We start from the raw sequence: 15,947 nt of genomic DNA, 5'->3' as shown, positions 1-15,947 counted from the left end.
CCTTTGAAACCGGAGGCAAACCTCTGACGGCCTTTACAGTTACTGGGCTAGGTTTATTCCAATTCACGCGTATATCGTTTGGTTTAGCCTACGCTGGAGCGACCTTCCAGCAAATGATCGACGAAGTGATCAGCCCAGAACTCCAGCCATATGCGTACTCATATCTCGATGATATTATCATCGCGACAGAGACGTTTGAAGAGCATCTCGAGTACTTAGAGAAAGTACAGCTTAAGCAAGTGAACGCGGCGGGATTGACGATCAACCGGGACAAAAGTGTTTTTTGCCGAGAAGAGGTAAAGTACCTCGGCTTCCTGGTTAATCACGATGGTTTTCGGCCAAATCCAGAGAAGATAACGCCCATTGTAGCGTATCCAGCACCGAAAAACCTGAAACAGCTGAGACGTTTCTTAGGAATGGCGTCGTGGTACCGCAAATTCTTGCAAGAATTCGTGACCGTCGCTAAACCACTCCATCGAAAAAAGGCAGAGAATACAAGTGGGGGACGGAGCAGTAAAATGCTTTCCAACAAGTGTATGCGCTGATAGCGTCTGCACCGATTCTTTATCGCCCAGATTTCGAATCGCAGTTCGTGTTGCAGACGGACGCCAGTGACACCGGTCTCGGAGCGGTACTTTTCCAAGTAATCAACGGAGAAGAGCGGGTTTTGGAGTTCGCTAGCCACACAATGTCGAAAGCCGAGAGAAATTACAGTGTTACAGAGAGAGAATGTCTCGCTGTCATCTGGGCTATACGGAAGTTTAGACCTTATATTGGGGGATATCAATTTAAGGTCGTCACGGACCATAGTAGTTTGCGGTGGCTATGCAACTTGCATAATCCCACCGGGCGCTTAGCAAGATAGGCGCTAGAAATGCAAGGCCACGTCTACACTTTGGAGCATAGAAAAGGCCTGCTGAACGCCGTACTAGACACATTGTCGCGTATGTACGAAGAAGACGCAGTACCAGTCAAAGATCCGCTGTATAAAATGTACGGCGGGCAGCTGTACTACTTCTGCCCAGATGAGAAATTGCCAGCGTCTATGAATGACGATACGGCATAGAAAGTCGTCGTGCCTAAAGAAAAGCGAGTAGAGATCTTGCGAGAGTGTCACGACGAGCCATCGGCTGATCACCAGGGGCATGACAAAACTTGTGCGCGCGTCGCAATGTACTATTACTGTACTTTCGAGATAATAAAACCGTCAACTCTAACTGTTTCGGCCGATTTGCTTTAGTAGAGCGTTTAGATCGGCTGGGCTTACGCTTTCCATCCTGCTAATTCGTCATTGTCGCGCTTGTCGTTACAATTTTCCGAGGTATACTTTAGTCAAGTCTCCACGCACGTGTGTTTACTGGTCGCAAGTCCGAAATAGTCTACCTCTACGCGCATTGTCTCACGCGCGCCTCCGCGCACGACTTGGTAACACCGCGCTTGCATGCCGAGCTAACATCGCGCGACTAAACGAGCGCGCGCAATATGAATTCGTGACCACTTGTTACAGAATAAAGTATTGAAAATACACGAATAAAATACATTATTGCTTATTCAAATTACTATGAGATTCTATATTAATTTTTAATTCTAAAACATTAAAATTTTTGTTCGCGCTCTTTTATTCACCTCATAGGTGGCATAGAAAAAATAGAAGTTTTAACATAATGAATAATATTTTTTACTATAAATGTTGAATAAAGCAACTAAGGGGGGTTAAGGGGGGGCAGAGGTGGGCTTTATGAGTAAAATATAACGCGTTTTTGAAACGTTTTAACGTTATTCTGAGGAGGGGCTGAGGGGGGAGGCTGAATCTCACCTTGCCTCAAAACAACTATATAATATAGGTAGATATAAATATTCCTTTATATTATGATGAATTCACTAACTTTTCTAAAAAAATTAAACAATTTGTATATTTATTTATACATTCAAATACTTATGTACTATAATAAAAACACCGGCACACAAAATAAAAAAAGTTGTCTGCACGAGAAATCAGACCTATCTATCTTTATGTTTTTCGGGTCGCTGAATTCGAATATAAGGTCAGTTAGGCCCCATCACGTCAGGGTCAAGGTCAGTTGGAGGTCAAATTAAGAAGAAAAGGTTTTAAAAAATTAAAATACCATATATTTATGTCTTTTTGGTCGCTGAATCCAAATCCGGAATCAGTTTGGCCCCATCTCGTCAGGTTCAAGGTCAGTTCAAGGTCAAACTGAGAAGAAATGATTAAAAGAAATAAAAATGCCATACATTTATGTTTTTTCGGTCGCTGAATCCGAATCCGGGGTCAGTTTTACCCGATCACGTCAGGTTCAAGGTCAGTTCGAGGTCAAATTGGGAAGTAACGGTTAAAAAAATTAAAATGCCATATATTTATGTTTATTTGGTCGCTGAATCCAAATCCGGAATCAGTTTGGCCCCATCTCGTCAGGGTCAAGGTCAGTTTAAGGTCAAACTGAGAAGAAACAGTTTAAACCGATTAAAATGTCATATCAAAACTTGGTATTGAAGTAACCAATCAAAATGTAAACTGGGTGCCACAAAAAGTTTGCAGTAGATGTTATACGATGGTAACACGCTGGGAAAGAGATAAAACAGAAAGAAACTTGAAATTTACAAAACCAATGATATGGTCTTCTCCAACGTGTCAAAATGACTGCTATTTTGGTATGACTAATACGAAAGGTTTTAACACGGCTACTAAATCTAAAATTCTATACGCAGACGTTTCTTCAGTAGTGAAACCTGTGAGAATAGAAGTCAGGGATAAAACTGTTAGTATCGAACCCATGGATGTGAACCGCTCAGGCGAAGTAGAAGAAATGCAAGTTGATGAGTCCTGTGACGAAGAAGGTTCTGAGGTTGAAGAAGAATCTGACGAAGAATCCTCAAACGAAGAATACCTGCCAGCTAGTACAAGAAAAGCTCCAGAAACCTTTAACCAAGAAGAGTTAAGTAATCTTATTCGAAATTTAGGATTACCTAAAGATGGAGGAGAATATCTAGCGTCAGTTCTTAAAACGAAAAATCTGTTAGCAAAAGGAACAACGGCCTCTTTTTATCGAGATAGAGAAAAAGAATTTAGGAATTTTTTTACGAACGATGAAGAGAATTTGTTGGTATATTGTATAGATGTTAAAGGTTTAGTCGATGCAATAAAACCGAATATGTATAAAGACGAATGGAGACCTTTTATTGATTCGTCAAAACGAAGTCTGAAAGCTGTTCTGCTTCATAACGGAAACAGGTTTGCATCCATTCCCATAGCTCACTCGACTAAGCTGAAAGAGACTTATGAAAATTTAGAAATTGTATTGGCAAAAATAAAGTACTTGGAACATCAATGGAAAATTTGTGGTGATCTTAAAATTGCAACCATGATCTTAGGACAACAATCAGGTTTTACTAAAAATCCCTGCTTCTTGTGTTTATGGGATAGTAGAGACAGGGTAAATCATTACGTTAAGAAAGTATGGCCAACAAGAACACATTTTGAACCAGGATCGAGGAACATTATACGTACGCCATTGATTGACCCATCAAACTATCTGCTACCACCACTTCATATCAAACTTGGCCTCATGAAGCAGTTCGTCAAAGCTCTGGATAAAGATGGCAATTGTTTCCAGTATTTGGGAGAAAAGTTTCCCGCTATAAGTGAAGCTAAATTAAAAGAAGGCATTTTTGATGGTCCTCAAATTCGTACTCTATTTGAAGACGAAACATTTATCACAAAAATAAACGACACAGAAAAAGCTGCATGGCAAAGTTTTAAAACTGTTCGTGAGAACTTTTTAGGAAATAAAAAGAGTGAGAACTATCAGGAACTAGTTGAACAAATGTTGGAGAATTTCAAAAATTTGGTTTGCTTGATGAGTTATAAAATGCATTTCTTACATTCCCATCTTGATTACTTCCCTCTTAATCTAGGAGATGTCAGTGAAGAACAGGGAGACCGATTTCATCAAGATATAAGTGTAATGGAGAATCGATACTAAGGAAGATGGAATGTCAACATGATGGCAGATTTTTGCTGGACACTGAAGAGAGACATTAAAACAAATAACAAAAAGAGAAAAAGAAACCCATTGCATAGGTCATTTGAAGTAAAAAGAGTTCGTTACAAGAGAAAAAAGGAGTAAAGAAAGACATCGAGAGTTACTAAGCTAGTGGAAAAAAAGCAAAATAAGAAAAAAATATAAACGAAAGCAACTTTTCTCTGTACACAAGGAAGATATTATGTGATTAAATAAGATTTTTTACAATTTTTCGGTATCTTTTTCCATTTTTGGAAAGTTTTGATATGACATTTTAATCGGTTTAAACCGTTTCTTCTCAGTTTGACCTTGAACTGACCTTGACCCAGACGTGATGGGGTCAAACTGATTCCGGATTTGGATTCAGCGACCAAAAAAACATGAATATATAGCATTTTAATTTTTTTAACCGTTACTTCCCAATTTGACCTCGAACTGACCTTGAACCTGACGTGATCGGGTAAAACTGACCCCAGATTCAGATTCAGCGACCAAAAAAACATAAATGTATGGCATTTTTATTTCTTTTAACCATTTCTTCTCAGTTTGACCTTGAACTGACCTTGAACCTGACGAGATGGGGTCAAACTGATTCCGGATTTGGATTCAGCGACCAAATAAACATAAATATATGGCATTTTAATTTTTTTAAACCTTTTCTTCTTAATTTGACCTCCAACTGACCTTAACCCTGACGTGATGGGGCCTAACTGACCTTCGAATTCAGCGACCCGAAAAACATAAAGATAGATAGGTCTGATTTCTCGCGCAGACAACTTTTTTTATTTTGTGTGCCGGTGAAATTATCAAAAAATATCCACATCAACAATTGTTCAATTTAATATATACTAACAAGAAAAGCTCGCTTCGCTCGCAATTTACAAATTAATTGTAATGATATTTAATTATTTAACGTGTCATTATTATAACTTATCTTCTGTTTTAGTCTAAACGCTTCAGATAAAAATTATGTGCAGAATTTTTTTCCGCTAGGGATCAATATAACTATAAAAAATTATGTAATTTTATATAAAATCATATATCATATCCTTTACATAAAGATCAATTAATTTAATTATCATTTTATACAATACTTATTTAAATTATTAAATACGTCAGCATTTAGAATATTTTAAACAATCCTTATTGAAAAATCTCAAGTAAGATATTTAGTCAAAATTTTATCTGTGATTTTGGGTACGGATTTAAAAAATTTTATGAATAGATAAAAATCAGTTGGTAATAATCAAAAGACAATTTTTTGATTGTGGAATCACTATGATTTTTTCACCTGAAATTTTCATATCTAATATTTTAAAATCAAAATATTGCTTAAAATGCTTCAATGCATGTGATTTTGAATAAGGTTTTATTATTTTAAAAATAATTTTTTAATATAACTAATTTAATAAGAGTATTTCAGAAGTTAACCTATTTGAGATTTATCAATAGGAATGACTATAAATAATTGATGAGAATGTTAAAATATTAAAAATTTATATCAGCTTTGGGTGTGCAGGTGCACGGCTTGCGGGAATATATATATATATATATATATATATATAAAATTATACATTTATATAACAAATATTTAGATATTATGATAAAAATATATAATACATTATTAAGAGTACATAATTTATTGTAATATTTGTTCAAAACATCTATTTTAAAATATGGTTTATTTAAAAAAATTTATATTGTTTAATATTAATTTATTTTTCCCTACTGAAAAAAACCGCAGTAAATTCTTTGGCACGTAGCTTCCTCCAACAAAATTTAAAATTTCAATAGATACAATATTGTTCAAATATTCGGTAGATTAATGATTTTTAAAATACTTTCAAGGCCTATCGATTAATTGTCTTCGTTTGATTGTAGAATTTCGACCTGCTCTTCGAGTGCTGTTTGTAGCTTGTCTAGTAATGCTAATTTCTCCGTAATAACTTCGTTAAATTTTCTTTATTTTTCCACCTGGTTCTTTTCCTCTGAATCTCTTAATTCTTGTAAGATAATCTCGAAATGCTGTTTATTAGACGATTTATTTGCTACCGCCATTGTGTTTGAATACGTAAATAGAAATAATTTTTAAAATGATAATGCAATGATTCTGAGATGCCAGAGCCAAGTAGTGAATGTATCGAAACTATCTGTGTGCACAGTATTTGACAAAGTTAGTGTGAGTCATGCAATTAGATCCGCAGATCCTTGAGTTTGTCGGTGATATCATCGATTTGACTATCGAGATTAGATAATCGAGATTTTAAATTGATTACTTTAGTACTAGATGTGTAATAAATATCCTGAACAATGCGACGTAATAGACTTAAATTACTACCTAGGAACTCGACTCGTTACACTGATGCATCGAAAACTTCCCAGCAATCATTGAGCGTATCCTGAACTATAGTTAACTTATTGTTAGTTTTTAATACTAATAATAAGTTAACTAAAGTTAACTTAAATGTTAAATAAGTTAACTAAACTAAAAGCTATAATTAAATTATACGAATTTTATTCTTTTGTCACGTGTGGATACACATCACGGGTGTCTAATTACTATAAGAGAGCGAGTAGAAGAGTGCAATGCGGTGGCGGCCGTGGCGCGACGACAGAGCGTCTACCTTGCAAGCCAGAGGATCTCCGTTCAAGCCCGGGGTCCATCACTTTTTCGTTGCACTTTTCACTCATAACACTCTATATAATTTAAATTGAGTTATTGTATTTTCTAGAATTAACAAAAAGATATAAATGCAATTCAAGATTATCTTGAAGAAAAAGAATAAAATTTCAAAAATGTTTTACGAAAAATTAGAATATTGTCTAAAATTTTTACAAACATATCGTTAGATACGATTCGCTTTATCTGCAGTCCTATGTTTCACTTGATTTTGGCATTGATTTGGATAACGTTTCTATGTTTAATTTTACTTGTAAATAACCGTTATGTTTTTTTCACTACGAATCAGTGGAATACGAACAATATTAAAATGATAAGTAGATTAATATAATAACATTTAATAAGTATTCTTTATTTTAGTTGCAGATTTTCAGAAGGATGGAGCCTCATTTAAATATGGAAGTTGAAGAGTATGAAGATTACGAACAAGCTATAAATGATCAAATTAGATTTGAATCAGCTTATAGAAATCAACAACTTATAGATGATCATATTTGAGCAAGAATATGATACTTATTTAAATGAATCCATGTTAGAATTCCAAGAATATAATATCAAACAATTGTATGACAAGATAATAGAGTAATAGAATTAAAATTGTTTCTGAATTTGAACGAATTCCGAATTACATTATTGAAAACGTTTTGAATATTTTGAAATTTCGAATAAAAATTAATAAACGATTACTAGGTGTAATTATAAACAATAACCAAAATTTTGTAAAATATTTTGTTTCTATAGCCAACATAATATATTGTATATTAACATCCAAGCAATAACAATAAGAGGTTTGAAAATACTCTTAAAGTTTTCATATTCCTACTATCTACCTTTCAAACACTAAAATTCATAAGTGGGGGTTGGCGAGCGAAGCAAGCAGGTGGGGTACCCCCCTAGTATAAATAATAATTGAGAGGATCTTTACTAAAGAAGTATGACTAAGAGAGTAATTAAGGGGGAGTAAATGAGGGGGAAAATTATTGAAAGGGCGGCGGCGGCGGCGTAACTTTTTTTATAATATATTCATTAATAAACGTAAACATAAACAAAACGTTAATCTTGTAGACAGCACGAGGAGCCAGATGACAGAACTAAACCTCCATAAATTACGCTGTAATTTACGCATAGTTAATAACAACACATAAATGCATTGTATACAATTTATATGTTTTCGATCGCGAATCCTTTGTTGAGTTTGTCGAGGATATTCGCGACCACGTGCAGAATTCCAAAGGGCTCAGTTTTTGGCAGGAAGAATAGAAAAGTAAGCGGGAAAACACTACGTTTAAAAGAAACAATTTAAGCGTTTATTGCTCTAACTCATGTGTTACAGGTGTACGTGTTACAACACGACTAAATTATTTAAACTTTCGATGTGTGATTGTGTGTGTGAGTGTGAGTGGAAAAGAACGCGGTTCACGGCTGTGAGCACTCAAAGGTGCGAAGTGCTCGTACGAAGGCAGCCGGAACAAGAGAGGGAGCGCCGGCGTCGGTTGGCGCTACAGTTTTATCGGCCTTGGCCTTGATAGTGGGGGTGCCGCTATCGTCTTGAAACGGTTCACGCGGGATTTCCGGATGACCTGACGCTCACTAGGGGAGATCGGGTGGGGACCAAGGCCTAAGCACGAATAAGCGCGCGACCGTTTGAAAGGCCTGAACAGGATATATGCAATAATAATCTTTGGAAAGGTCAAAATTAACGTTCATAAAAAAAAAAAAATTATTTTTTGTGCTTATTGTATTATTTTTAATTGTAATATAAATTTGCTTTACTAAAGTTATTACAATATTTATAAAATAAAATCAGCATAACCTTTATACTGAATTAAACTCATTTTTTGTTTTTTAATTTTTCTGATAAATCGTCGAATGTAGGATCTTGAATGTTTAGCATCAAACTATTACCGCTGAGATATACACGATTTTGAGAGTTTGAAATCTGAAAAAAGAAAATAAGAATTAACATTATACATCTTATCTTGAAATTATTTCACCATAAAATAATAGTAGTTCATGTAAATTTGTTAAATGAGCATGATTGGAAAAGCGTATTCCGTGTCTCAAAAATACGAAAACAAGGAAAAAGAGAAAGAAGATAAACAGACAACCACCGCTATAGGTGTATGCAATACTTTTTTCTATCTCATGCACAATTTTAGCACTGTTCCTCCTAAAAAAAGAAATTTGAATAACTGTTTACTGATTGACGGGCAATAGATTATTTTGAGTAATCTATTACCAGTCTATAAGATAAACTTACATTAGCGCTGATTTCAAGATTACTATTACTATATATACTATTATCCTATCCGATGTAACAACTTCACTGCTTCGCACTAGATCATTATTAACAAAAACAACAACGCCATATTAATTATTTACGCTATTATTATTGTAGTAAAATTCCTATTCATGGTTAGATTTTTAATTTATTATAGCTAACTTATCCAAAAGCTTTAATACGCATATTAATAAGGAATTTATGATCACACTTTCAAAAAATGTTTAACTATATCAAAAGTTGCATTCATGCATCTCACATTAACATACATTATAACATAATTTTTATTCCTAAAAACTTTGTCTGAATTATTAGTACCAGTATGATTAATTCCATCTAAGTTATAAAAAACGCTGCGTGGGGGGCGGGGGTCTGTCAATGTTACCACCAATTTTTTGTATAAAAGAACATTAGAAATAAAGGCTGTTTCTACAGTTTCAGCCCTCTAATCCTGTAATCAGTACAAATTTAAATAATTTTGTCTAATTGTTTTTTTTTTTTAATATAAAAAAATAATTGATAAGCTGCAAGACAGTATTTAAGGTTTACAAACATATAATAACCCTAAGATTTAAATATCAATACTAGATTATTGTATAACCATAATTTATCAATTGATATTTTTGTTTCATACAACAAAAGTATATCCCGTGCCATTTTGAAAATTATGTAGATACTTTTATAGTTCCAGCAGCTATATTTATGACTATTTTGATAGTGATTGTATGGGAAATCCAACATTATAGGCATAAATATTATAACAAGGCTCGATTTCTAGAGAAAACTCGGCAATATCCAACCGGATCACAATCCCTCGGTGCGGCGGAGAACTCTTTCAACGCCTGTGATTTACCTGCGTGGCAACGCAGCTCGATGTGAGAGATGCTTCGCTAACGTCGTGTTCGCACGTGTGCTATGTCTTAGAACTCTCCTGTACGGAGCCAGTTTTTCAGTTTTGCGTTGCAACCGCTTGTTGGAACGCCCGCGAAGGCGGCGGTATTCGCGATGAGGACGTATGAAACGGGAGAGAACAACTCGGGAAAATATAATAACAAAATAATGTATTGTACGACCAATATTGTTTCTATACAAATGTGCGCCGAGTCACCTTAATGTCGACTCGGCGTGGAGAGTATCTCGCAAAGCGTACGCGCGCGACTAGAAGGCCGCTACTCGGTGCCGCTTCACCAAGACGCAAAGCTGTAGGCGTTGCTACTGCTGACGCGATACAGAAAAATGGCTCAGCCCTATTTACTCGCTGCGCTGTTCTCGATAGGCGCGCACCACACACTCACACACTCTGCACCGGTGATGTTGCTGGCTCGCTCGTAGGAGCCGACGTCTTCTCGTTCAGTCGCTGATCGACAGGCCAGGCCGTCCTTCCCTATGGAAGCAGAAGTTGGCAGGGACGTCTTCTTTTCGCGATCACACACACTTACTCTCTCGCACGCTATTGGTCGTACTCGTCAGTCTCACACACAAGAGCTGACGCGTTCGCACCTATGGCCGGAAGCTATCTATCTGTCCGATGGACCGCGACTTATGCGCGAGGCCTCGAATCTTGCCTTGCGCTTGCGCAACGTCGCGTTTCAACGATGCGCGAATCTACCCGATTTTGCACCTCATTACAATATAAAAGATCTATATTTAGTTTCATCACTTTACTTTTTAATTAAAATTATTCTATGATAGTTACGAGCCAAGCCCAGCTTCGGTAGTTATAAACTACTTGTTGTGTACTGCTCTACTACTACTTTAACAAATTACGCTAGCTGCGTAACTTTGTTGGTATCGATAGACATAAAATGTACTCAGTTTCAAGTGTCTAATTTGCGTATAAAACCATTTATTAACCATCATATCATGTTTGTTTACTACATTACTTCTAGTAGTAGGTTTGACCCATTCTGGAACCTACCAGCTACCTTTTTTTTTTACTATAAAAAGGTATCTTTTTACTGTATTGAGGTGGTCGAAGTCTGGAACAAACACTCAGATTTTCACATTTTAAGGTTCAAAATCCAACTAAGGTAGCCTTAATATGTGTGTGTGTGTATATACAGAGGGATGTCTCTTATTTCCCAAATTGCGAAAATCGATCGCCCCCTCCCCCTTCCCTCTGATTGCTTCTTTATTATCCAAGACTACCAAATCAACCCAGCAGAGTCCGATAAAATGCCTCTTAATAGTGCCACTATTCACGAACTTTTTTTTACGTTCTCGATCTTTGCATTTACCGGCATGCCTGAATCGGTTCATTTATTTCGGCGGTCGTGGTAACACTTTTTTTAAGAAATATTTCGACACAAAACTTTCCAAGAGATTTTATACGAATTTTGTACTAATTGACAATTTCCTTCCAAACTACTTTTCCTATTCTGGTGTCATTTTCAATTTCAATTTAAATAAATAATTGATTACGGTTTTTACATATTGATAATGCTACATATAATTGAGAGCCTATAAGAAAATAATGTTTTTTTTAATAAAATCTTATTTTATTGAAACTTCGACCTTGAGATTTAATAATAGTCATTGCAAATGCTAAGACTAAGGAAAATTTTTTTCTATGTAAAGAGGTAACGAAGATGAAAGTAAATTTCCAGTATTTGAAGTATTTCTGGGTATAAAAACTTTATTTTCGATTTTTTCTTCGGTTATGATTTCAGCTTCTATGTTATGTTGTACTTGAATAATTTCGTAATTTTTAATCGTGTACCATTACATAAACCTTCTGTTATACTTAAGTTTCTTATTAACATAACAATCGTACCGATTTTTAAATTAATTCCATAAGGTGATAATCCTTCACGAATGCTATTTAATGATTCTATCGGAAAAATTATGTAAATATTGCGATATGTCGTTAGAATTACGACACGCGCTTAGAAAACAAACAATCGAGTAGTTGATTCTATGATGCGTTCACGATGAATGCATTGGAGAATCAACGACATTATACTGTATCTTCTGCTGGCATGTGCGTCTGAGGCTTATGACCTTACCTGTCAGTGCCCGGAGCTAGAGGTGGCTCCCCGGTGCTGACAGGAAGAGCATTACTCGCAGCAATAGCGCCAACACGGCCCAGCAGAGACCCTGGGTCGCAGCTATATTGACAGAACCGTCGTGCCTGTTGCTGGTGACGGCACCAGGAAGCTTTGTGACGTCCTCGAGAATGCAAGAGAATCTGCGAGCGAGAGCCACGAGCCATCATAGATGAAAAAACGAAGCAGAAAGAAAATAAAACCGAAAGCAATGCTTTAACAGACACAACAACTTTTAGAAACTGAGCTTACTCAGCATCTGAAAAGACTACGGCACCAAGAGGAAGAGGGAGATCAGTAGGGGCAAAAACAAAAAAAATGCACCCAAATTGGATCACAGCGTGATTGCACAAAGAACGCGAGGAAGAACAGGAAAGGTAGAAAGTTCAATAGCCACATTGATCAAACAAGGAGCAATACCAAAAGTGTCCAAGTCAATCAAGTCTGCCAAAATAAATAAACCTGTAGCTACATCAGAGACCATTGCAACTAGCGAAGAAGAAAGCAGCAAGGATACCCAAAGTGATACCGAGTCTGAGGCATCCACCAATAGAAAACTCTTTCCATCACGCAGGCCATGGCTATCATCCACAGCATTAGCAGCGCTACGGCACCTCAGAAAGGACGAGACACAATAAAGAAAAAGACACAGCATCTGCGGCAAAATGACTGATTACAGAAATAAAGAGGACCACGAGTTCGTATGTAAAATTCAAAATGGAGAAGCATTAAAATATCATAAGGAATGCGGCAAGTACATACAGTACCAATATATGGATGCTCACAAGAAACACTGCACAGGGGTCCAAAAAAATTCAGAAGAAGAAAACATGTCCACAGGAGATGATCAGACAAACAGGGACATTACCTGATGTAATCATAATAGAAGAAATCGACCTAGAGAAACTACCACAAGAAGATGGCGAAACAAGTCTACTGCCTGCAAGAATAAACCAAAATCCTGTACCAATCGGCGCACCAGAAACACTATGGCTAAAAGAAGACTACGAAACAGCCAACAATGAAGAAGAAGACAAGATGAGCCTCAGCAGTTATGCGCAATTATCACAATTAAAATAAAAAATTCTACAAAATTTTCTATTATAATCTCTTTGTAATCTGGCACCAAAAACTAGGGGAACCAAACAAATAATATATTTTTATACTTTTACATTACACCAAGTTTTTTAATTGCGACCATTATGTATCCATATAAATAGAATATGAAACATAAAATAAAACACTAACAAAATGAAGTAATTATATGAAAGCTAAATAGTAAGCGCAGGAGGTTAAGACGTACTAACAACTTAGCATGTAACCCACATTATGTAGGACTACGGACCTCATCAACAAAAGTAAGTAAAATAACATAGTTAAAAGGCACATCTGATATTCATAAATGATACAAAGAAAGCAAAACGATTCGCGAATCCCCACGACCCACCCACCCCAAACCTAGAAATAAAATATTTAAAATCACAGCAATAAAATAAAAAAAAACACATACACATATACAGAAGTCTCGTCAAAGGTGTTTCTCTAGTTAAAATCCCCTTAACTAAACACACCAAGAGTGGGTGTGAAACAATGAAACCATGCGTCAGTCGCATAAGGGAACCATGAGCAAGACAATTGACTGGAGACTCTAATAAATATACGGAATAACATTAAAAATAACAATAATCGAAGAAAATTAGGACCCTTTCCCAATAACCGAATCGTTCTGACACAATTTTTTTTTTACTCATCCAAAATAAATACAAATTTTCTTTTCTCTTTTCCACTTACGGGACCACGTACCCCAAATTAGCGGTATCATAATTGTTTCTCGGGGACGAAAAACGTTCTCAAGGGGGGGGGGGGGAGGATGTTACGTGCCAACTTTCTCAATCCACATTTGAAATAATAATTTCAAGTGTGGCTTCGAGAAAGTTCCACACGTATAAAGGTACATCGAGACTCAAGGCCACAAAACTCGCTGATCCAAACAACTTCCCCGCCGACGGCTAGAGGCGCACGTGCGGAGCTACGTTGCAGTTTCGGCGCGGAACTAGTTGCCAGGCCCCGTAAGGCCTAATGAGTGCAACAAGCGCCGACATTGTAACGCGGCTGAGGAGAAGTAAGCTGGCGGAAGCGTGGGAGGTCCGGAACCACTTCCGAGCGCCCCCAAGCCACGCTACTCTCTCACTCCGTTATAGGGCAGAGAAGCCGGCGCACAGTAAGACAAAATAGACAAAATTCGAGCCACACGTCATTTTTAATCGTATAACCATGAATTTTTTTTAATCTTTTCAGAAAAGCATTAAGTTTCAGCTACAAGTGCGGAAATTATTATATCACCTTCCCCTAAACCCATCTGACCCCTAGAAACCACCCCTAGCAAACCACAAGCGGGCTAACCTACCTAATCCAGGCAATAGCGAGTTTAATCGCTTTCTTGTTTCTTAAAATAATTCAGTCCCACATCAGAAGCCAACTAAATACATAAATACCTACCCCTAACCAGCCTAACCCCTAGAAACCACCCTTACCAAACCACGAGCAGTCGAACTCACCTTACCCAGGGAACAGCGAGTTTATTCCTTCCTTTATTTTTAAAATAATTCAGTCTTACACCAGAAGCCAGCTAACCACCTAACCACCCAATCCCTAACCCATGAAACTGAAAACACGTCAACTCCAAAACCCACAAAATCCAAAACTCATTCACTCCAGGATCTGTAAACCCTAATACAAATTAATCCGAAGATCCATGAACTCCAAAACCCATACACCCCGAGACCCGTAAACTGTTAAACACATCAATCTCAATAACTAAAAACCCAGAAACCCATAAATACCTATCTTGCAATCAATTATTTCCAAATCCCGTCCTTACTATGTATGGGCTCATAATCTTTGGGTTTATAGATCTACGGATTTATGGAACTGAATTTAACTGTCAAAGTCTGTATATGATTGTTTCCAATAAAACATGGTTTAAAAAAAATCTTTATTCATGTCGATTTTTCACATTGAAATCATTTAAGATTTAATGTTTGGAGCGAAGCGATTAAACTCGCTGTTCCCTGGGTAAGGTGGGTTAGCCTGCTTGTGGTTTGGCTGGGGTGGTTTCTAGGGGTCGGATGGGCTTGGGGGAAGGTGATACAATAATTTCTGCACCTGTAGCTTAAACTTGATACTTTTCTGAAAAGATTGAAAACAAATTCATGGCTATACAATTAAAAATGAGGCGTGGCTCGAATTTTGTCCATTTTCTCCCACTGTGCGGCGGACCGATAAGTATTCATTCAGAGATTTAGATTCGTTTTAGTTAGATTCCAAGATTTAAGCGCTTTATTCCAAGATTCAATCTAGAAGATTCACACATATCTGTACAAAATAAGAAAATAGGAAAATATAAGAAGGAAGAGTAAGCCATCTAGAAATGTCTTCAACTAACAAACACAAGGTAAGCTTTTCAATTATTAATTTAGAATATCATGAAAAGAAAAGTGAAAACGTTTGCAGGCAGGGACACGAATCCTGATCAGATTCCCCCGGGACATATGTAGAGTGTGTTAGACAACCGCATATAAACAGAAAGATAAAACAACAAGTTTTATCCGTAACATTATCACTGGTGAGAACATTGACGTGTTTTTTTATGTATTAAAATTTTATAGCGTCAATTTGTCACATTCTGTGACGTTTATTTGAAAAAAAAAGTAAAAAAATGTATGATGCAAATCACTTAAATCAATTAATTAGTGCAGAAATACCTGATGAAAATAAAAATGAAAGATAGATTATTTGCTGTTGTACGACAATTTATGATACATTTATGATGCTATAGATGATCTTATTTTAAAAGGAATGGGGAATTATTCTAATTCTAAAAGTCAAATAAATAATAACCA

The 15,947-nt window shown here is 36.4% G+C and overlaps 2 protein-coding genes across 21 annotated transcripts in view; one reads left to right on the top strand and one right to left on the bottom strand.

Moving 5' to 3' along the window:
• The window catches only part of LOC107981492, a 113,302-nt gene extending 105,964 nt beyond the window's left edge, over window positions 1–7,338 (top strand). For 18 of the 19 annotated variants that reach the window (XR_004227075.1, XR_004227070.1, XR_004227069.1 and 15 more), the window contains one exon: window positions 7,081–7,338. Coding sequence is in view for 4 of the 19 variants with exons in the window: in XM_031926024.1 (XP_031781884.1) it covers window positions 7,081–7,218 (138 nt within the window). In the remaining 15 variants the exon portion in view is untranslated. The remainder of the gene's footprint in view (window positions 1–7,080) is intronic. The other variant, XM_031926026.1, reaches the window with a different exon arrangement.
• A 1,102-nt stretch (window positions 7,339–8,440) lies between these two features.
• LOC100115233 (prohibitin-2) overlaps window positions 8,441–15,947 on the bottom strand; it is a 124,111-nt gene continuing 116,604 nt past the window's right edge. For both annotated transcript variants that reach the window (XM_031926019.2, XM_031926020.1), the window contains exon 5: window positions 8,441–8,659. In XM_031926019.2, the coding sequence (XP_031781879.1) occupies window positions 8,552–8,659 (108 nt within the window). In that variant the 3' untranslated portion in view covers window positions 8,441–8,551. The remainder of the gene's footprint in view (window positions 8,660–15,947) is intronic.

Source organism: Nasonia vitripennis, assembly GCF_009193385.2.
Source record: "Nasonia vitripennis strain AsymCx chromosome 3 unlocalized genomic scaffold, Nvit_psr_1.1 chr3_random0007, whole genome shotgun sequence".
NCBI classification, from domain to species: Eukaryota; Metazoa; Arthropoda; class Insecta; order Hymenoptera; family Pteromalidae; genus Nasonia; species Nasonia vitripennis.
The sequence above is the reverse complement of the archived record's forward strand: the minus strand, read 5'-3'. Positions and strand labels throughout refer to the sequence as shown.